Source organism: Falco biarmicus, chromosome 1, assembly GCF_023638135.1.
Source record: "Falco biarmicus isolate bFalBia1 chromosome 1, bFalBia1.pri, whole genome shotgun sequence".
NCBI lineage: Eukaryota > Metazoa > Chordata > Aves > Falconiformes > Falconidae > Falco > Falco biarmicus.
This window is the reverse complement of record NC_079288.1, coordinates 43,837,758-43,860,991: the sequence shown is the minus strand read 5'-3', so window position 1 is coordinate 43,860,991 and position 23,234 is coordinate 43,837,758. Positions and strand designations below refer to the sequence as shown.

The window sequence follows — 23,234 nt, the reverse complement described above, 5'->3', positions numbered from 1 at the left end:
ATGGAGGAAAAGTGGGACGATGCAAAAAACAAGGGTTCCTTTTGTCACTTATCACTAAGCTTGTAGAATGTTGTAAGTTATACAGAGATATTATAAAATGGTGCATAGGCATAGCGTGTTAACCATAATGGAAAATATGTGTCAAAGTAACGCAGTTGATTTGGTAACGCATCTGTAGCGAGAATGATGTCGCTGTTTGCTAGGAGAGGGGGGGAAGAGAGCAAGACATTCTGCCCCTTGCCCTTAACATATTCTTTTCATTTCTGAGACATATATATTTTTTTTTTAACCTAGGAAGAAGGAGATTGAGTTCAAATCTCTATTCTGTGTGCCGCTTTTTAAATCCCCAGGGAATCTGTCCTTTTTTGAGTAAAATGGTGAGTCTCAAGCCTATAGCAGGTCAGGGAAAGGCTGCCAAGCACTTCCTTCCCTTCAGGTTCTCCTGCCCTTTTTGACTGTGGCACTGAAGGCCACTGCTGCTTAGGAACCCCCATGTCTAATACAACAGCCCAACATTCTTGTTGAAGCTGAGTAAGCTTCGTTTTGGTTAGCTAACAACTACAAAGTTGTTCTCCTGAAGCAAGCAGCGGAGTTGTAGTATACTACCGTGTGTGGGTTAGCGTCCCATAATCCAGGGGAAAAGTGTGTCTGAGCTTCAGCAAGTAGCAAACTAGTCGTCTCGCGTTTCCCCTGTTCCAGCCCTGTAGTCCCGCTACTTCCCATTGTATTTGTCGAGCACAAGGACTGTTGAGCTGACCGGACCGACCAAATAGCGAGTCTCCCCTCCAAAAAGACCATTACTATAGTCATAGAGCAAACGCCCTAAAAATCATTCTTCTCGTCGTTCCTTCGCATGGGAAAATACTGAAAGAACTGTACAGATCTGTGCTAGAAAACCTAGGACACCTACTTACAGGCAGTACAGTCAAACTCTTAGTGATTCAAAACCATCCTTCCAAAACACAAGCAGAGGAAAAACTCGTGCTGTTTTTGACTCTGTTACCGTACTCTTTCAGCAGCACATTGCTGGACATAGAAGAGAAGAATTAATGTCTTCTGGAAGAAGACAGTGTCCAAAAGAAATGCAAACCCAGCATCACTAAATTTGCACCCAAATCCAGAATGTTAACTGTGTCCTCAGCAGAGTCAAAACAGTTTTGCAAATGCATGAAATTTATAACTATTACATGTTTTGCTGTGATGACTTCATGAAAATGAAAGGCATACCCAGTGACTAATGTTCACTCTGGTCAAATACTTATCTCCATTGAATTTTAAACTCGTCAGGGGAAAAACTTGGGAAAACAACTTTTTTCATGAAAGCATCCCTTTAGCAAGCATCGTGACTGCTCCTTAAATGGTTTTCAGTTCATCAGTTCCCCTAAAGAATTCTCCAGTTAAGCTTGTTCTATTATGCACGTGTGAAATAATTTTTTTTCTAGCCTGAAGTTTTCTTTTAACCTAAACGTAGATAGCTTAAATTGATATCACCTAGGTTCTTTTATCTTTATGCCACTCTTTTCCAATGGCCATGATGTTTTGTTCACCTCTCAGATGGATGAAGCATGCAGTTGTAGAACGGTAGTGCTTTTTTGTCTGTGGCGCACAAAAAAAAGGGCGTACCAGAACCACGCCATTACAGATCTAAACGTTAAAACTTGATCTGTTCAGGGATTCCTGCTTGGCTGCATTTAATCCTGGCCACAGAAAGGCAATTCTGAAGTCCACGTGTAGGTGATATTCAGGTCAGTTGAATAGCTTGGTAGCAGGCTACTTCTAGATCTAACAAAAAAAAAAAAAAAAAAAAGAGTTAACAGAATAGTGATTAAAAAAAAAAAAAAAGGTGCATGTGTGTCAAACACCGGAACACAGTAATGTTATCCAGAAATCCTGGTTCTTTGCATCTCACCTACATTCTCATTGTTTCTTCACTCCTTTCCTGTTTGCATAGGTGAAATGGATCAGCACTTCATCTGAAAAGTTGTTTCTCTTCCCTTCCTCCTGAAGGGGAGGCAACTCCCTGAAACTCTTGGACTTTTTTGTTTCAGCGATACCTCAACGGAGCAGTTAAGGAGCATTAAATGCGGGAGCCAGAGCAGTATTAGAAAACCAAAGCCTACGAAGTCTTTAGCGGAAGAGCACAGGACAGACAAAAGGGCAAATGACACAGACAAGGTATTGAATGGGACAAATATACGGGCCTAGAACAACAGAAGATTCCCAGCTGTTTGTGCAGACTGATGCTCATTTACAGCCTTTGATTTAAAAGCTTGTTAAAACATGATTGCTCATCTCAGGGAGCTCATCTGTGGGCATGAAACAGAACATTTTTCTTACTGCAGATCCAGGTTTCAAAAATGTTACATAAAGCAATATACACTAGAAACCATAATTTTCATCAGCAGTGACCAAACCATTGTTAATTGTTCTCCATTGTTCTGTTATTGCTTGTTAAAGAAAATGTGTTTTGAATTCAGAAACGTGAAGTGCCGAAGCAGCTAAGTGGCAGAACCAGGCCTCACCCCTAGCGTAGCCCTAATCCAGGGCTGGTTTAAAACCAAGTCCAGTTAATCAGTGGGAGAACAGAGAAGCAACAGATATCAACTTGTGCACACAGGTGCTCTCAGAAACACAGGCTTTTTTAGGAAAATTGGTATATGTGAATAGGAATTGCTTGTTTAAAGACTAAGCGTGCTTGTTAAAACAGGCAGAAAGAAGATCAAAATCCGAGGAGGAGCCTGGAACCAAGGCACAGACTGGAACGGAACAGATCCATCACCTAGGACAGAGTCAGGCGATGGATTCGCAGAGCTGACAGGTCCAAGAAAACTCCTAAAAACTTCAGACATGGACTAATGATCCGGTAAGCGTATATAAGCTGTGCTGTATCCCTTGGTTCTCTGCCACTCGCTGGGGTGGTGGCCCAGCTCTGAGTCGTGACTAAAGCAAGCCCAGCGGTACCCACGTCTGTGTGGATTTTTCCTTTACCAGTCAATACTGCTGTCGTTGCCATTTAAATAACTGACAACATCAAGTGTTACTAACAGAAACTGATAATCGTGGAGTTTCACTTCCAATGGAGTGGACACTTCCAATCTAACTTAACCACATGTGTGGTGGAAATCAAACTAGCTATGTACTTTTTCCAGACAGCAGAAGAAATTGCTCGTTGCATGCAATGCAATTTGATCGCTTTCAGAATGCCTCTCCTGGATGAGACTGTTTGCTCCTTGCAAGTTTCTCTTCCTCTCCGTTGAAAATATAAGGAGAGAGAACAACCGGTTCAGACCGAGTAATCCCAGTGGAGACTGGCAACATAAGTAAGGGTAAAAGGGAATTAGATACAGGAAAGCGGGGTTTGACCCCAGACATTACATTCATCATGCCACAGCCTCTGAATACAGAACGACCCGGCTTCGCGTCACACCGTCGGTAGAATCTTTCCCGCACGGAGGACACGCGTTCGAGCCCCGTGGTCTGGTACCAATTTTTGGTCGCCAGAGGGCAGCAGCGCTCCTCGAGCCGTGCGGCTGCACTACCCAATTATTTTTCGCTAGATGGCAGCAGCGCTCCACCAACCGGGCGGCTGCAGTACCCAATTATTTTCGCCAGATGGCAGCAGCGCTCCACCAACCCTATGCTGAGCACTGGCACCGTGAGCACGGGCCGAGATCCCAGCCCAGTTTAACACCACCGGACCACGGGAGCTGCTTGCTGCGGCTGCAGGGTTCACATTGCTCTGCCCTTTTCCCACTCGCAGCCCAGGCATTAATACTTACTGCCTCCGTATACAAAAGCACCCACGTGGCTCAGGCTGTTAAATCCTTTCTGTATGACGCATTCCGTTTCGCTGTGGGAAATAGGGGTGCATTTGCTCTGTATGCATTTCGAAGCACGTTAGTAACAGCGATTTTAAATATATATTTTTTTAAATAGAAGAGATTTTGCAGGAGTGCACTTTTTGAGTACAAAAAAGCGAGTGGTGTAAATATGTGTGGCTTAGGAAAAGCTCATACAAGTTTTTCCCTGCACAAGTAAGCCATTACGAGCTGTTGCACGGTTTAACCTCTTGAGCTCATAGCCGTTCCCTGTGACGGGAAAGTGAGGTGTTACCAGAATGAAGGGGTCCGGAGTACGCGGCAGGGCTGGAAGGTGGGAAAGGCAGCGGGGTCTTTCCTCCGCCTGCCTTTCCCCGCCCCGCCCCGCCCCCCCCCCCCCCCCCCCCCCCCCCCGGTAGCCGCTCTCGGCACAGCCCGCACCCCGCCCATGACCCCCGCAGAGACCCGGGGGCCGGCAGGCTCGCAGGAGCCCGCGGCGGCACCAAGCCCCTGCCCGCCCCCGCGCAGAGCGGGAGCCCCAGCCCCGCCTCGGCCGGCTCCGGGCCGCGCTGCCCGGCGGGGCGGGGGCGGGGCCGGCGGCGGGCGGGGCCCGGCCCCGGAAGGTGGGTTCATTTCCGGCCCGCGCGGCACCCTGGGGCGGCCGCGGTGGTGCGAGACGTTCCCCGGGAGCCTGGAAGAGTGCCGGGCCGGGACGCGCGGCGGCGCGCTGGGTGAGCGGGCGGGCTGCGGGCGGCCGGGGCCGGCGGGCGGGCCCGGCGGGCAGCGGCCGGCTGGTTGTCACGTGGCGGGCCGGCGCTCGGCCGCGGCAGGGAGCGCCGGGCGGCGGCGGCGGGCTGAGGCGGGCGGCCCGGCCGGGGACCGGCGGTTCCCGTCTCCCCGGCAGTGACAGTGGTCAGCGGGCTCCTCACGGTGCTGCCTTTTTTATTTCTCGGAGCTGCGCTGCTGCCTCAGCGAGGCGGTGAGGAGCGGCGGCGGGGCCCGGGAGGGGGGTCAGTCCGCGGCGCCCCGCCGCCCCCCCGCCGCCTCCGGGTGCCCGGGCAGCCGCCGCAGCCGCCGCAGCTCTGCGCGGGGCTTTGTCTTTCCCGCAGCCGCTGGCTGGGCCGTGGCAGCGGGCTGGGGCCGCAGGGGCTGCCTTGGGGCCTGCGGTAACGCTGTCGCAGGGGGGCGGCTCAGGAGCCTCTTCCCGCCCCTGCGAGCGGGCAAGGGAAAGGAAAGCAAGCCGGCGGCTGGAAATCCCCACCCCTCGCCCCCGAGTGCTGATTTCTTTAAAAAGTATTACAAAGGGCAAGCGTTGAACTACCGGGGAGGGTTGGGTGGCAGCAGCTCAGGTGTCTCGCAGATCCTCCGTCGTGACAGTCAGCTCCTGGGCTGGAGCAGCCGAGGGGAAGAGGCCTTTGGATTTGCTTCCGAGTGAAACGGGGCTGTTTGTTTTTTTCTTTGTACCGAGATTCATCCGGAATTGTACGTTGACAAATCAAGGGGAGCTAAACTAAAGGTCAGTCTAGATGTTACTTTTCCACATATGCCTTGTGCTTGTGAGCCAGACTGCTGACTACGGAGGGATAAGTTTTGTACTTGCCGAGGGCCCACGGGGCTCCGTGTGCCCGCTGCTTCCAAGTGCTGTGCTGCCGGGGAGGAATTGGTGGTCCCTTGTGGTTATGCAGCCAGGCCTGCTGGGCGCTTAAACCAGCGCATCCAGTCGGACAGTATTATTTTTCTAGATTGTAAACGAGGCTGAGGTTTAAACCCACTTACATTTCAGAGAGCTCAGTCACACTGACAGAGCTGGCACAGAGTTCCCTTGTGACTCCAGATTTCAGTCTTGTTGAAAGGCTCCAGAGCCTGCTTTGGAAGTCACTTGGCAAGGCACAGCTTTGCCGTGATCTTTGTATTTGAATTCTGACTGTAATGCCAATGCCACATGTTAACCTTTCTCCAGCAGTTATAAAAGCAGAATGAGCGTTAAGAATCTGATTACCTTTTAACTAAATTCAAAACAAAGTTGAGGGATGAAGTGACTGGAAGTCTTGCACATCTGACTGGGTATTGCTGCCGTGCATGTTATCTGCCTGTCTACCGATTGTTCCTGCCTCTTGTTCTGTTGTGGTAATTCCTTTGGGTAATGCATTGGGCTCTAGATGTAGTGCATCTTGACTTCCTCCCGAACCCCCGAGATGTTACCGGTCTTTGCCTTCCTCACGTTTCACAGGGCGTGGGAAGGCCAGAGAGACTGGAAGCCTCGGCTGTTCTGTGTGGAGAAGCTGTCAGCCTTCTAAGAGAGCATGTAGCCAGCAAGCGCATTGTGGTGCTTTGATACCGAGCTGATACCACAGGCCTCAGTCTTTTTTTTGTGAAAAGGGATCACAAGGAAATGTGCTGATGTTGAAGGGGGAAAGGTGGCGGGGGAAGAGGTAGGAGGCAGCTTTCAACCAGTTTTAGGCTTAACTCCTGTGTTCCTAAAAATGGTTCTGGTCTTTGAGGGGTTTGCTTTTGGCTTTTTGCCTTAAGCGCATCTACCTTTCAGGGTAACGCTTTCTTGGAAGTTGGAAACGGTCCTTCTGGGACACCAAGCCAAACCCCGTACATGGGAGGGCCGCTTAGCGTGCTGCACAGTGTATTTTATTCCCTGTCGGTCACTTGACCCCAGCTGTACACGCTCTCCCTGTTTGTTACGTTCTTACCCTGCTGGCTGAAAGATTCTGTCTTTTCACTTCCTCAGCTTGCCACAGGCCATAACACTTGTGTGTTCATAGACCGCTTTCCTTGCTCGCCACTTTCAGATTTGAGCACTGATGCCACGGACGTAACAGGAGAGCAGCAGCAGGATGCAGAGCACAAGCCGTTTAAACAACTCTTGGATAAAGCTGCCAGTCGTGTGACTCCAGAAGCCGACAGACACGGTAAGATGCTATTCTGCCATTCTTGGATGGATGCTCTCATAGCCTTTCCATCACCGTATGCCTGCTATGAGATTTGTGGGAACAAGGGACGGCTGAATTCAGCGCGTTTTAAACACCACAAACTCTTGAAGAGTTTATAGGACACAAATCTATTACACTGGCAGATCAGACAAGCTCCTCTTTGTGTGTATATATATATATTATACCCGGTACTTTTGCGAGGCAAGTCTTTGCCTGGTCCCTCTGAAATTGGGAGAAGGACTCATTGATGCATTTCAGGAGCAAATCTGCTGAGTGAACAGGCTTTTCCTACTAGAAATCAAGCAGCTGCTCTGGCAAAACTTGACTTTGGTTGCATCTTTAAATCCTAGGAGGCTGACAAATGGGATGAGCTGGTTAAAGAGCCTGTCTCCAGGGAAGGCTCCACTGACCTGACCCTTAAGCCTAAAATTGCATCTTACTACGTTTGCTTGGTGTGTGTTAATGCATACCCGATTAATAGATTTCAGTTGATTGATCAGGTACAAGTTGGAGTAAGTGGTCCTTGGCTACATAAACCTCTCCTCTGCATTTTTTTACATGTTATGACTTACTGTTGTACTTCAGTACAAACCAGGAACGATTCCGGTAGTGTTGCAATCTAACAGTAATGCTGTCCCGACTTTGTCTTTCTAACATGTGGGGTCCTTACTATCTGTTCTGGGAGATAGTGTAGTTCTGTGTATTAGTGTGAACTAAACTTGCTGATTTGTTGCAACTCAGATTTAACTTTTCTGTTCTTAAAAGCTGAAAGGCTAAACTAAGCCAAAAGCTGAACAGTGGGTCGGTACTAGAGCTTCTCCTGTTGTCACCTCACTTCGGTGACAGCGTTCTTACTGTTGTGTCATTTAGCAGCCTTTCTGTATTCAGAGGCTGTGGCATGATGAATGTAATGTCTGGGGTCAAACCCCGCTTTCCTGTATCTAATTCCCTTTTACCCTTACTTATGTTGCCAGTCTCCACTGGGATTACTCGGTCTGAACCGGTTGTTCTCTCTCCTTATATTTTCAACGGAGAGGAAGAGAAACTTGCAAGGAGCAAACAGTCTCATCCAGGAGAGGCATTCTGAAAGCGATCAAATTGCATTGCATGCAACGAGCAATTTCTTCTGCTGTCTGGAAAAAGTACATAGCTAGTTTGATTTCCACCACACATGTGGTTAAGTTAGATTGGAAGTGTCCACTCCATTGGAAGTGAAACTCCACGATTATCAGTTTCTGTTAGTAACACTTGATGTTGTCAGTTATTTAAATGGCAACGACAGCAGTATTGACTGGTAAAGGAAAAATCCACACAGACGTGGGTACCGCTGGGCTTGCTTTAGTCACGACTCAGAGCTGGGCCACCACCCCAGCGAGTGGCAGAGAACCAAGGGATACAGCACAGCTTATATACGCTTACCGGATCATTAGTCCATGTCTGAAGTTTTTAGGAGTTTTCTTGGACCTGTCAGCTCTGCGAATCCATCGCCTGACTCTGTCCTAGGTGATGGATCTGTTCCGTTCCAGTCTGTGCCTTGGTTCCAGGCTCCTCCTCGGATTTTGATCTTCTTTCTGCCTGTTTTAACAAGCACGCTTAGTCTTTAAACAAGCAATTCCTATTCACATATACCAATTTTCCTAAAAAAGCCTGTGTTTCTGAGAGCACCTGTGTGCACAAGTTGATATCTGTTGCTTCTCTGTTCTCCCACTGATTAACTGGACTTGGTTTTAAACCAGCCCTGGATTAGGGCTACGCTAGGGATGAGGCCTGGTTCTGCCACTTAGCTGCTTCAGCACTTCACGTTTCTGAATTCAAAACACATTTTCTTTAACATTAACCTTAAATTTAGCAAAGCATACCTAAATATTATGGAGTAGTATGCGGACACTTTTTCTGATCATAGTTACATTAAAATAGTTAATAGCTTAATGATTTCTATGGTAGGTTGCATTCTGTGCTGGGATGTCATCTCATTAATTTCCATTGGATGGCGATAGAGGATTGAGTTTTTAATTTTTTTTAGTATTTTTATTTCCTGTTTCCTTCCTTTTAACATGGGCCGAGTTTTCCAGTGTCATGTGTCATATCTGCATGCAAGTCGAGGACCACGTTAACAGCATGCAACTTTGTATGTGGGGTTTTATGTACTGCGGTTTCTTTACAGTATCTAAGCTGTGTGCAGTACCTCTGGGCGCTCTCTGAGACAACTCAACAGGCAGCTACTGATTACATTCAGAAAGCTGTTACTAGTTGCTGTATCTTGAAGGACTCCATGCGTTGTACAGGTGGTGTTCTTCAAATGGCAGGAATCATGGCTTTGACAAAGCATAGGAATTAAGCTGCATTCTTCCCGACACTATCTTTTAGTGTAATTACAGGATCAAAACCCATACTGGTTGAATTCTTAAGTGTACTCTCAACTTGTTTGAATGTTGTAAGCTGTACAAAGTAAGTCTCATACAGTGGTTTAAGAATGGGTATATTTTCCTAAAAGTTTTTATTTGCTTGATCATAACTAAACTACCATAAAGAAGCGAGGTTAATGATTGATTTTCATGCATATTTCATACTTTCGAATTAAAATCTCTTTTTTTCTATGGCTAATACAGATGTCTTTAATACTCACTTCTGTCCACCTGTTATACCTCCCAATCTCAACAAAGAGGGTCCTGATAACATTTTGTCCCCTCAGCAGTGTCTGACTTATCACCTGTCCCGGCCTTAGTTATCCAAGAATCCACCTTTTTGAGGCTCTTAAGAGGGTAGTGCGGCGGTGCCTAGACAGTGAGCCTTACAGGGCTTTTGTAATCCAGCAGACTTGGTCCTGTCCTTCAGGATTTGTGAGTGAAACAGCCTGGTTTTAAGGGGCCTCTTCTAATAAGAACCCATGTTTTTGAAAATTTTGGACATGCAGTTCCTTGGCTCACTTACTCCAAACTCCAAAGTTTGCAGACCTTTGGTATTTTTTTTTTGGTTTTTGGGAAAACAAAGGTCCTGTTTGAGTTTTCTGGAGGCACGTCTTGCCCTTTGGCAGGTTTCAGCTGTCACCAGCTCTCATCTCCTCTGTTACGAGTCCCTCTGCAGCCTTCTGCACTTAAGAACATAAAACTCCGTGAGTTTGTGCCCCAGTTGTACTGCGGCTGCACATTCAACACACAGAGCGAGAGCTCTCTGACTTCTTGGCGGCTGTGGTCTGGGAGCCAGTAACGCTACTGCACATGTGCCAGTACAGGCTGGGAGGTGAAGGGGGCCACAGCAGGCCTGCAGAGAGGGACTTGGGGGGTACTAGTGGGTCAAAAAATGGACACGAGCCGGCAACCTGTGCTCGCAGGGCAGAAAGCTGACCATATCCTGGGCAGCACCCAATGAAGCATGACCAGCAGGTCGAGGGAAGCGATTCTGACCCTCTGATCTCGTGACACCCACCTGGAGTACTGCATCCGGCTCCGGAGTCCTTGGCAAAGCAGGTCCAGAGGAGAGCCACAAAAACGATCAGAGGGCTGGAGCACCTCCCCTAAGACAGGCTGAGAGAATTGGGGTTGTTCAGCCCGGAGAAGAGGCTCTGGGGAGACCTTATTGTGGCCTTTCAGTACTTAAAGGGGGCTTGTAAGAAGGATGGGGACAGATGTTTTAGTGCAGCCTGTAACAACAGGAGAAGGCTTAGTGGTTTTAAACTAAAAGAGGGTAGATTCAAACTAGATATAAAGAAGAAATCTTTATTAAGAAACTTTTATTGTAATGGGCTTCTGCTTAGCATTGCCTTCGATAACACAATCCTCAAGGGCAAAACTGGCCTGACCTGAAATGGAGAATTGCTATGCTCCCTTTTAAGCACAATTTTTCCTAGTTATTTCCGGCGTGTCCTTTGACATGCTGGGATGTAAGTACGTCTACGCTCATTCTGTTTAAATGGCACCAGCCAACATCTACCACTGAAGTTTCTAAATCTGCAACTGAACTGGCCTGTTGGGTTTTCCCTGCTGCCTTTGGAGAAGCCATGCTTCTTTGGATGCCTCCGTTACCAGTGAGGCCTATCATGGGACTGCAGTCTCTCTTTTGGCCACAGCAAACTATATACTGAAAGAGGAACCCCTACAACATGGATGTACAGCATAATGTATGTGGTATGGGACCTTTATAGGCATTAAAGAAAAAAAAGACCATTTTATAGCTAACTGAGCACACTTCAAGGAGTTTTGTTCCTCCTAAATCTTCTCCTATCTCCTGTGCCACTGTATCTCTGATAACTTGCTTGTTTGTCTTTGATCCTTAGCCATTCCCCAACCCCCTTCCTGCAGTATTGGTTGTTTTCTGAGAAATACAGATTATTAAAAACAAACAAGTACATAATGTGGGATAGATGTCTAACTATTGAGCTGATGGTAAATCATTAGTAACAGTAATAATCAGAAAGCTTTTTCTAAAGCATGATACATTCATTACCAAGCTTCAAGCAACTAAATACATTGATCTGGAATTTGCTCTATTTCCAGCAAAACAAAACATGTTCAAGTGAGAAATTCAGCTACACCCTCAGAATGTAATTAACATATGATTTTTCAGATTGTATTTAATTTATAAATATGAAATTTGCATCTGGGAAACAGCATGCTCATTTGCATGTGATAACCATACCAGAAGCACAAACAACACTTCTGCAATATATGCATCAAGAGGAAAAAAAACCAAAACCCAAACAACCAAAATAGTGAGATCAGCCCTCAGGACTACTCCACAGTCATCAAACAAGGCAGCGTTCATCAATCAAGGGCATTCAGCTTTGCTACCATTTATTACACAGGCTTGTGTTCTGCAACATAAATCCTGTCTATTAAAGCTAAAAGGTTGGGGCAACAACTGCTGGGGAATTCCATCATAATGAGTTGCTGTTGAATTTATGTTTTAAATTTCATCCAGTCTTATGTTCCAGGCCCATAAATATTCAACGAGTCTTGTAAGTCCTTGGAAAGAAAATATTAGACCCATGCAAGCAATTTTAGGTATAATTATCTTTCAAGCAACTTCACTCAAATTGTTTTGTATTTAAGACTAATCTTTCTGTTGTCCTGCAGCCCTAATTATAGTATTTATCTTCCCCCTTCAAAGCCCCATTTCTTATCCTAGCAGCTTTTTAAGCAAGGCACACACACCTCAATGAAGTACAGATAAAGCTCCAAAAATAGCACTTGTTCTGTTTGCAGGAAAAACCTGCATTGTGCATTTACCCTGCGGCTAATCCTGTATTTCAGGATCTTGAAATGTACTGTTAATTAATCCAGTTACACGCATTTTATTTTGCAATTAATTCTGCCATTGAATCCCCAGGAACTGAATGAAAGAAATGGACCTGTACAATGGGTATACTATGCTCTTTCTTTTCTTGGCGTGATTACTTCAAAAGTGGAGGCAGTTTGGTAGTGTGTGGCAAAACCCAGCTAGAGCCTGTGGTGCATGGAATAAGAGCTTCCTGAATTAGGATTTAATTTTAATTAGCCCTAAAGCATACACATTAAAATTTTTAGAGTTCGTTTGTACATTCCCATTACAGACTTAACAGTGTATTCTCTATGAACACTGATTCTGTGTTAAGTCTTCCCATTTTTGTGTGGTCCCACGCAAAAAGACCAGCAAGGATCCACCAGTCTTGGCTCTGCTGTTCTCCCTGGCAAGGAGAGCCAGCACTGCACTCCCTGCCTCTGCTTCTGCCCTGCCGTGGAGAGCATTAACAGGTAACTGCTCTTACCCCTTACAAAGGGTCTCAGTAGGAAGCAGGGGGGTCTTCGCTCCCTAGAGTGAACAGAAAACTTGTCAGACTCTTGTCCTTTGCCGAACGCACAATCAACAGCTGGCTCTGAACACCAGCCTTTGGAAAACAGGTTGTACTGAAGTTGCTTACCTTAGCAACAACCAGAGTAACTTAGAGGTGGACTATGCAGTGTTTGGAGGGATATAACGTAGCTTGATAGAACTGGGGAAAGGATTTAAGGAAAGCAATAGTCAAGCTTTTCTCTTTGGACCCATTACAGCTAATTTTAGAAATGGAGAGGGTTTCAGAGTTCTGAAGTCGCAAATGAAAGAAACAACAGCGGAGGATGACTGTGGCACTAAGGGTATTGGCACATTCTTTCAATATTTTAGAGTGATATATCAGAAGATTTAAAAGTATTTGTGCTCCTGATGCAATTCATTTACCGTCAACTTAGCCTGAGTATTAAGCAACCCAGTCATCTGCAAATGCTACTTTCATGTTTAATGAATACACAAGCACTTCAGTCTTCTTTTTCAACATATTTTCTCTTGTCTGTTGGGCTCATAACCTGTCCTGTCCCTTTGTCCCCTCAGTCTTTTTAATCTTTTGGTCAAGAGCCATTCCACATGAAAATAAAGAAACAGTTTTGTCAAAGGCTTGTCAGCAGAGATGGGTGCTTCCATGTGGAAATCAGTCATTTAATGGCTCAGTGGGATCTGAGCATTTATTTTTTTTTCATTAAGTTGCCCAAAGTAATTTCATCACTCCAGGATTTATTTCACTTCCACTCTTTTCTGCCTGGTTGGTCCAAGCCCAGTTGCTTTAATGTCTGAAACTTAACCCCCATCTAAGAGCAGGGCTCTACAGCCTTGCACATGTTCCAGTGTTCCTAGATGCAACAGGTACCTTTAATTCTGTCTGACGTAGCCAAAGGAAAGTCTTGATCTTCAAAAAATCTTGATTGCGTTTAGAATTTTAGAGTAAAGGATACTATAAAAAAAAAAGACACATGGTCCCCAATATAAGAGCAAACTCTAAGATAAAACTAGTATTTCAAATTTTTTAAAGACAGTGTAAATTTTCTAGAGAGCTAGATAATTTTAATGTACAATTTAGTCCTCTTCAAATGAACCATATTTTCATCTAGTAACTATTCCATGTCATTCCTATGGCATCTGATTTTATGTATTGAGGCACTTGAAATCTCTCATCCTTTCCAAAAATGTAGGCCAGCATTTCTTTTGTCCAGTACCTGAAAAATGGTTCTAGAAATTCATTTTGCCTAGAGCATTGCCTTTAAGTTAATTTAAAACATTTGTTTAAAATTAAACAATACATTTTAATAAGAACAGCAGAGAACATCTGGTTACTGAGGCATTATAGTTGTGGACACATGACCTGAAACAGCCTATAGAAAGAACATCCCAACAGCACCTTTTAACCCTTCCTCCTCCAGAAGCAAGTCATATCACCTCTTTATGATATTTATGATTCTTGCAATTTCCATTCTTGTGTATTTCAGCACAAATCTTCTTAAGGCGTAAGTCCTGCTATAACTATAACCTTGCTAGGTAGAGGTCACGTACTTCATTTATTTAATTCAATCATGTTACCTCAGGCACTGAAACTAAAAGCCCCTCTACTGCCTCAGAAATTAATCCCTGCCATTGAAAAGCTGTGCTGTTATTTTAGAGGCTTTAATGAAGTGAAATGATTTACAGAATCTTTAATTTAATTTGAGTAATATATCACAAGGTTATATGCTTGGAGCATAGCCTTTGCCATCCCTTACAACCTCCTAGCTTCTTCCCTATTTTTTTTTTTCTTTTAAAAATAAATTTAACAGTAGGAGTTACCTGAAATCAAATTAAAAAAAATACAAACTCCTGCTTAACTTGTACAAGTGTTCACAACTTACCTCACCCACTGCAATGCATGGCCAAATCACCTTGCTGTCTGTGAACCGCCATGCTTGCCAGGGGCAGTGCCTACCCATCCCCTTCACTAGCCCTTGCTCTCGTGGGTCCATCTGGTGAACACAGCTACAGATGAGGAGCAGCAGAAGCGTTCCCCAGGCTTTAGCCACAGTCCAGCTTGCATTTTCCCCCCTCAACAGCACTTTGTTTCTTTGTTACCAAATTTTCTTTATTTAAATACATTTAAAAGTATTAAGAAATGCATCATTTTTGCTCTACTGTCTTGAGAAGGAAATGTAACCTGGTTATTCTACAAAAATTAACAATAGGTAACCTTCCTTTAATTGAATAAAAGTTTGTTTCCTGAATCACAGCAAACCAGGTTTCTACTTTAAGCAAAAACAACATGATGGCTTGATCTCAAATCCCACAGAAAACTGTATCCATCCTTAGCTTTGCACAGTGTAGGTGTGTAAGAATCAGAATGTTTATTGGGACCTTCCTAAGGTGTCACACTGGATCACCTGATGTAAAATGTGTTCCTGATCCACTACAGTTTTCACACAAACAAATAACATGCATGCAAGGACTTCCATTAATGTTTCTTAATATTAGAAGATTTCTGGGAAGACAGAAACTCAATGATGGGAAGCGGGGAAAAAACAATGAAAGACAGGAGATGAAATGGGCACTTCCACGATGCTCTTGCAGCAGGTGTCACATAACATAGATGCTATTCTCCCAAACATCCTCTTAGTTTTGCCTGGAAATGCATGTGTTCCTGTTCCCATCTATTTTTGGGAAGGCCAGAAGTGCCCCAGAGCACTATAATTATCTCAGTCAGAAATGTCAGAAGAGTTTACAGCTGAAGTAGGTGTCTGCCCAAACAGGAAAATCAGGTACAGCCTCAGGTGTTGGAGAGGTATGACAATCAAGTTGCTGCACACAGTTATCAGGGGAAGATTTGGGAATATGGCTGTACTAGCAGAAGAGATTTGTGTAGCATCTCTGCTTTAGAAAATAAAATGAGTCATATTATCCCTCTGGGCTTTAGCTTCAAGCTATTAAAGGCTGAGAAGATAAACTTATTTTAACCAAAACCTTTTTGCTTCATCTGTTGGAAGGAAGAAAAGCAGACAAGCCCTTCAACATAAATGCAATAATGAGGATACACTTGTGATGCTTTCCCTGCTTTTCTCTTTATTTATTTCCAGTCTTCCCTGCAACACATTCCAAGGTTAGAACCTTTCTACTGAGTAGCCTGATATAAGTGAGGTTTTAACAAGCAAAGTCAAATTTTGTTATGGCAGCGTTAAAATTTAATTACGTTGAGTTTTATGTGTAACTGAGTATCCATATATGGCAAGAAGTGAAAACTACATTTTCAATAACATATTTCAACCGGCAGTATCTTGTTGAGAAATGCAAAAACCCCCTAAAACATTATTAAAGAGAGTAAGCCTTGCAAAGACATTTTGGAAGGACTAATGGCTTAGACCTCGAGTTCAGATTTGGGGAATGCTGAATACCAAATAGATGCCCAGCTACAAGCAGCTTTCATGTGTGTCTTTCCCCTGACACACCAGGGCCTGATATTCACTGGAATTCCCATCTCCCATTGATTTTATTAGGAATATTGGCTGTGTGGTACAGCTTTGAAATCAGACTTTTGTGTCATAATCCAGGCACTCAACACTAACTACTGCTTTAAAACTGAGGATTTAAAATGTTCCATTTTGTTAGTCCCCTGTATTTTCCAGAGAAACAGAAAATTCAGAGAAATCCAGATTTTGCAGAGTTGCGACAACATGCACGTAATCTCAGAGCAAAAGGCTCCTTCTCTGGCCTTGGGTACACCAGCTTCCTCCATGGAGTGAGGGATAGTTGTGGGCTGATATGAAAGCTGCAAGTATCCATTTGCAGAGCAAGCAGATTAACACCGTAAGCCACCAAATCATTTCCACTGTGTATATATGCAACTGCATAAGCAAAACACCCATGTTTTGCTGCATATTATACTCCTTTATTTTTGAATACAATAGTTCCCTTGGCATTATTAGTAAATGAACAGTTAGTTCATTTCATCTGAAAGACTAAACAAACAGGCACTATCAATAAGAATAAATCAGATTGCAGCAGTACTTTCAGGTAGCTGGTAAAAATAATATTTTAATCAAATAACTCAGCTGTAACTGCCATGAACTACTGGGAAGGTTAAGGCTGTGGCTCAGTATCCTAGTGAGAAAACACACAGAATTATTCAAAGCATGCAATTTAGTTGCCAGTCACTTGACTGGGATTAAAAGCAGAAGATGGCAGAGCTGCTACCCCTACCACCAAGTTGAAGCCACCAACAAAACAAAGATTAATAGAATATTCTGAAAGACCAGCCATTTAGAAAATTTATTTTTTTCTTATTATTTAGTCCAAAATGAGGAGTAAGCCCACTTTTAAGACTCTGGACTAGCGTTTGCGAGATGTGAGTTTAGTTCTCAGCTGCAGCATAGACTGCCTGGTGTGGACAAGCTTGCACAGGAGATGACCGGCCCCGTTTCACGGGACTCCTTGCGAGGCAAAAGTAACGGGAAAGTCTGAGCTGCTCAAATGCAGCGACACTAAAACCACAGTGATCGCTGCAGGTAGCACTATTTGGATGTGCTCTGCTGTAGCTAAAATTAGAATCTAGCTCTGAAGGATTTAGTGCTCAGTGAACTCTGTGTCAGGCCTTTTCATGGGCAATGAGCAATATACAGTTTGAAATGTATTCTTTGTTAATCTCAGTGAAACGAGAAATAACATGACTGCAGTCTGTGCACTTGCACCACATTAGAACCAGTTCTTAGCATGCCTTAGATGTAACAGTTCCTATTCAAAGGAGTAAGAGCAGAGAACATTATTTTTTGCCTTTTCTTTCACAGAGAGCCTTACCCAGAGACTGCCGCCTTATTTTTTTGACACCAACATGGTCATCTAATTCAAACTTATGCAGAGCAGAGACCTTCTGACTTCCTACATCCAGGCTGGTGGCAGCACCTGAACCAGAACATTGCTTCCAGAAAAACATCTGAAACCACAAGCGACAAACCTGTTGCAATCCTTGATGACTTGTTCCCTCACTACAAGGAACTCCCTTCTGGTTCTGCATTTGTAGAGCTACAGCTTCATACCCTGATGGTCACGTCTTTGCCTATGGATTAAAGAATCTGTTAAATTTATGATTCCCACCTGAGTGCTTAGGGGTTGTGATCAAAGCACCATGAAATTTCCCTTCGATACATGGCATGGATTGCACTCTTTGACTCTCTCGCTGTCTCTCTCCGAGATGCTTTCCAATCTTTCAATCATTCCCCTCTCTGAATCCTCATCAGTTCCTGAGCCAGCGTGTGTGTGAGACAACAGCTGGTGCAAAGAGGAAGGTTAAGTCCTACACTTCTGAAAATGTTTCACTTCTTTATTTTGCTGCCCAATACCTGCTAGACCTGACAATTCCGCACAGCTATGCTGACTACATGGGTCTGTTGAGGACATCAGCTTTGCCAGCTGTTCACGGATTGGACACCCACTCTGCCTCTGCTTCCCGAGCTGTGGGACTGGTGGGCTGGGCTGACAGCCAGCTTGTAACTCCGTCCATCTTCATGAGCTCCACTTTCCAGGCAGCTGCTGGGGACCAAGTCCTCTCTCCAGTTCATCGGTGCATGGCCACTAATCCTAATGTTGCAGCTCCAAAACCAAGAGGAGAATTAGCTCCCCGGCAAGTTTTAAGAACACAAAACCTGTCCATCTGTGATGGAGATGCACAGCCCAGCCCTGTGCCTTTGGGAACTGGATCTGCAGCAGAGGTGTAGAGAGCTTTATAGCAAGTGCTGGGGGCCATGATGCCTGTGAAGGACCTTGAAGGCTAAAGAAGAAAGAAAGTAAGATAAGGTTGGCTGAACGCCTGAAGAAAAACGGGATATGAAGCAAGGCCGGAGTGGATGTGCAATACCACATCTCGGCTGCTGGCTGAAAACATAAGACTCACAGAGATAAGAAAGAAGAGAGGAAAAAAAATACAAGAAGTTCAGTGCATTTGTAGCTTAGTAATTAACCAATTATATGTAGCCAAGAAGTGTGTGAACAGTATTGATTAACCAATGATGTTTTAATATGTTGCATGTGAACAATGAATGAGGATATATAAGCATGGGGTTTAGACTAATAAAGGGTCTTCTGGTCGGATTCAGGAGTCCATGTCTTCACCTCCTCACAGAGGTAGCGCACAGGGTGCTCTCAGAGGTCTTTTAAGTCTTAACAACCTGAACTCTTTGCTAGAGAATATCTGATACCAACTAGACCAAACTTACCAAAAGGATATGGTAATAAAGGCGGATTTTGATTGTGGATATCAGCACAGAGTTGGAGGGTTCTAATAACAGTGACAACAGATATAGCTACCAGCAACTATCTTGGTAGTCATTAAAAAAAAAAAGAATAAAATAAGAAAAACTTAATAGTGTTTTCTAGGCAAGAGACCAGTTGGAAGTGTTGCACTTTTCTGTAAAAATTGAAAGAGACTATCCCCCAAATCAAACTGCTTTTCAACTGAAATAGGCATTTGTAATTAAAAGGAAAAATAGCAGGAAAATCGATTGCCATGTACATGGCTGCTTTCCCCCCAGCAGTAAGCTGCCCACCCTCACTGAGCGGGGGTGTGTGGGGGGTGCTGCCCTGGGACAGAGCTTGGCTGTGCACCCCCACCCTGCAGCCCCCTGCCTGGCCCAGCCCCAGGGCTCCCGCCCCTGCTCGCCTGTCTGTCTCATAGCCTGACCTGGGGAACAGCTGTTTGCTGCAGCCACAGCTCGGAACACGTGGATGAAAGATGTTCTGGGCACAAATCAGTGTGATCACAGCTTGGTGAGGATAAAAGATGCACAGGCTCAGGAGGGCCAGGGAGCCCAAGCAAACCTGTAAGAAAACAGGTCTGTCACTGGGGAGCTGACACCTACCTTGCTGTGCCAGCGCTCGCCCTGCGCCCAGCTCTTATAGCTTCAGATTGGGGCTGCATTTTGTATTTTTAAATTTTTTTTTTTTTTTTTTTTTATTTGCTACAGTGCTAAGTACTGTTGGGGAGAAGGGTATATGCCCACGGTACTGCTGTTTCCCTCCCTTTTGTCCCATGAGGTGTCTGTAGGTCCTGCTTAGAAATGGGTATGCACATAAGTACAGCCTATGCCAGGCAGTCTGCAGGAAGGCTTAGCTGCAAAATAATGCCAGCCATGATATAGCTCACAAGACTTTAAAAAAACCCAGGTAGTTACTATATATTGTATATACTAAAAATTAGAAGAGATTTAATCTGTCATTAAAATCATTGTCACTACAGGAAAAAGCTCTGTGGAATATTACTCTCTATTGACTTTGATGGGAAACTGTATTTCTATTGAGTGAGAAATCAGGAGTGGTCTTTTGTCCCATGAGCATCTGCTTTCCAGTAAGATCTTTAATTGACTTCTACATAAAGATTATGAATGAATCAAAAACTGGTTTATGCAGCAACCAGTGACACATTTTTTCTCTTCCACACCAAATGTTTAAATGTCAATCTATTAATGTAGCAGATTGCCCACTGGAAATAAGGATGCCTTTGGAGGCTTGGAGCACAGGCTGTGTTCCTTATTAGCCCCTTCCATTTGTTACGTTGCATTTTAGTTGATATTGAATATTCATTTCCATAAGGTAAAAATTAAAAAAAACCCAACCAATCACACAGCAAATCAAGACTTTATGAGCTGAAACTTCCCCTGCTTTGCAGAGCTGTAACATCACCTGGGCTAGCCTGCCCCTCGTATTTTGGTGCTTCACACAGCTCAAGAGCTCAGATCTGATAGCAACAGGTAAGGTTAAAGAAAGGAACGAAAACCAGGTGGAAATTATTACTGCCTTGCTTTTTTTGGCACCATATGTAAAAGAACTGTATTCATGTCAGATTCCCTCAAACACAGCATGAGATGACGAAACACCTCAAGAGAACTGAAACGTAACAGCAGCCTCCAATCAACTGGAAGAGAAACCCAAAAAGATGCTTTCCTATACTGTATGTATCACATACCAGTTAGAGGTCTAACGGCAACCAGTGCCTCCCTCTCCAGCCCCTGCAAGGGGAGGCTTTCTGCCTATTGTCAACGCTGTCCTCCCTGAGCTGTCCCCAAATACAGCTGCCAGTGACCACCGAACCACTGGTGCCATCCAGCCAGGCATAGTTTCCAGGAGACTCTAGGAAGAAGGCAAGCCCCAAGACCTTCCTGCTAGCTAGTGAAAACTTAGCACCATCAAGAAGGCAAATTATTAACAATAACCTTTAAAAGGAAGTTACTGTTAGTAACTTGTGTCCAAAAACCTGTCCCAGCCTCTTGGCTAAATGCATGCAATGAATCAACACACAAGGTTCAGATATCAGCCTTGCTCTGCATTTAGGGGCAAATATAGTCTAAACAGCCAAATAATCACGCTATCCTCTCAATACATACCAAATTTATTGTCACTGCAATATTTCAGCAAAGGCACTTTTTGAAGGAGGAACGGGCCGCAGAGCAATTAGGATGAAAAAGAGTTTTGGCTGCCTTTGGCTCAGCAGCTCTCATCTGTCACGGAAGGAAATTTACGCTGCTGCAGAAAGCCCGCATTAAAAGGCTGGGAGGAGAGCATGCACCCCCAGCTCTTGGGTGTTGCAGTGGCCAGAAGTGTCTCTGCAGTGCCAAAAATACACATATGGAAATCACATTTTTTTATTAGTGCTACTATCACAGAAAATAATAAATAGCCTTCACCTCTCCCATCACAATTAGTTCTTTGTCTCACATTTGTAGTAGTAGTTGTCCCAAAGATTCACAAGAATATTGCATGAAGCAGTTCCTTTTGGACTGGCCTAAGGTCTCCTCACCTCTGTGGCTCCTGCTTGAGACCCACCGGCTTAACTGCTACAAGAGTTAAGAGCCTGACTCCTCCACTGCAACTCTTTACTCCCAGGGACAGTCCAAGAAAGCATATTCTCCAGCAATAAAATTATAGCCATGTGGTTTGAATTCACTGAAGCCTAGAGTTACCTCCAGATTGCTATTTATCTTCCAGTCCAAACAAGTACATACCTTTCCTTGGGTATTTTGGCTTTAGATGATGAACAGTGAAGATAAATATAAGGACAAATGGATGAAACCTACTATCTGTTTACACAGGATGGGTAAACATAGGACTAGCTCTATTACTGCAAGAAGCTTAACTATGTACCTGTCGCAGCACTCTCCAAACTATCAAGCTACAACAAGGTCTTTTACCATCACGTACCAGCACACTCTTCATGCCAGTCCCTCTGCTGTCTTCTCCTAGTCTCCCCTCATCCACAACACTCACATGCTCACTCTCTGCTTCTTCCCCCTCTCTCTTCCTCAGCTGCTCTCTCTTCATTGGCTGCCCAACCACTTAACTTAACCAGCCACAGCTGCACCTTATCTACATCGGCCAACCCGCCGCCCCTGAAGCCAGCCCACAGTTGTATATTATCAATGCTAATTAACCCAGCTTCATTCCACTACATGCACCTACCTTGAAAAGCACATGTGGTTGCAGAGCCAGAGCCTAATCTGGAGACACAGTTCACTCCCGAGTGCCCTGGCCAAGACAATGCTCAAGACACCACTACAGCCCCATAGATCCAATACATTTATTTGTTGTTGGTGGTGTTGTATTTATTGCTTTTTATTCAGACAACCATCCACAGAAGTCTGGACTCTTAATTCCCAAGCAGCTGACATACACTCCATCAGCTGTGGATGCCCCCAGAGTCACAATGTTCTGACATTTTAATGTTGAATTGCCAGAAAGCATTCTCTGTGGCATAATTCAAGGAGCAGCATGGGCTTATCTGCAGCACAGCTGGGCTTCATGGAGGCTCCTGCTCATCACGCTCTCTCCACTTACATGGACTGAACACTTCTTAACCCTGAGAAGTTTTGGCTTAATTGACTGCTCTTTCTGAATCTTTTTGGAATTATTTTGCATTTGTTTCCTCACTTCTTCTAGCTGCTGCTGTTTTACACTGTAATACCCTGCTCACAACTGCAGGGTTTCTAGCAGCACCCCCAAACGGCAGGCTGGACTCCTTGCAGTGTGAGAGGAGTTGCAAAAGCCTGCAAGATCTGATCGCTTGGGTCTTGCCCCCACCAGAAGCGATGCCACTTGTGACTGACACAGCTGTGTGCCACCTTGGTGCAAACACAGACAGACTGGACCACAGGCACTTCACACACACAGGGTTATTCACATATGGGAAAGGAAATCATTCAGTAGTGTAAGTCCTTATAATGTTATAGCTGTTCATAACAGGGACTGAAGAGCTGAAAACGCATTGCGCATTCCTCCAAAGCTAAACTGGTGTGGAGAGCACCCTGTGGCTGAGTTAAATGCTGCTTATTAGGCCTGACACTATCAGGTTCCCACATTATCACTATCAGAACCCCCAGTCTCTGGAAGATCATGTCAGTTGATGCTTTGCTGCTCCTCAGCATCGTCAGTCTACATCTGTGAAGCCCCTCTAGGAGTTACCATGAGTTTCCCCTTTCAGAAGTGTGTGCTGGGGCAGCTGGAGGCTGCTGCCTTCACTGTGCCATAATGACAAGGTGTACGAGGAGAGCTGGGAGGAAAGGGAAGGAAGGACACAAGTAATCTTGTAAAGCTGCTTAAAACTTAGCCAAACAACCAGCACACGGGAGCCCTTATGACTTTGCATCTTAAATATTGTGTGGACTGTTGTTCTGAGGAGGCAGGATAGAAATCC

General features: G+C 44.7%; 1 protein-coding gene across 13 annotated transcripts; it reads left to right on the top strand.

Annotated features, from left to right (window-relative positions):
- The first annotated feature begins 4,233 nt into the window (after positions 1–4,233).
- LOC130148619 (translation initiation factor IF-2-like) lies at positions 4,234–18,909 on the top strand. Of its 13 annotated transcripts, none has more exons than XR_008821599.1 (4): positions 4,438–4,549; positions 5,287–5,334; positions 6,049–6,739; positions 17,344–18,909. XR_008821599.1 is itself a non-coding variant. In XM_056337443.1 (3 exons), the coding sequence occupies exons 1-3, from the start codon at positions 4,267–4,269 to the stop codon at positions 17,397–17,399; spliced, it is 459 nt and encodes a 152-aa protein (XP_056193418.1). In that variant the 5' UTR covers positions 4,234–4,266; the 3' UTR covers positions 17,400–18,909. The 13 variants fall into 13 exon arrangements, 2 of the variants coding, with proteins under 2 accessions (XP_056193418.1, XP_056193408.1); XR_008821612.1 differs by having other exon boundaries at positions 4,439–4,549; positions 6,620–6,739; positions 17,344–18,643; XR_008821600.1 differs by lacking the exon at positions 4,438–4,549 and adding an exon at positions 4,560–4,748.
- Positions 18,910–23,234: the final 4,325 nt, after the last annotated feature.

Coding starts and splice junctions, on each gene's coding strand:
- LOC130148619 (XM_056337433.1), top strand. CDS start 4,267: ATGACCCCCGCAGAGACCCGGGGGCCGGCAGGCTCGCAGGAGCCCGCG. Junction 4,550..6,619: donor GACGCGCGGCGGCGCGCTGG/GTGAGCGGGCGG, acceptor CGCCACTTTCAG/ATTTGAGCACTGATGCCACG.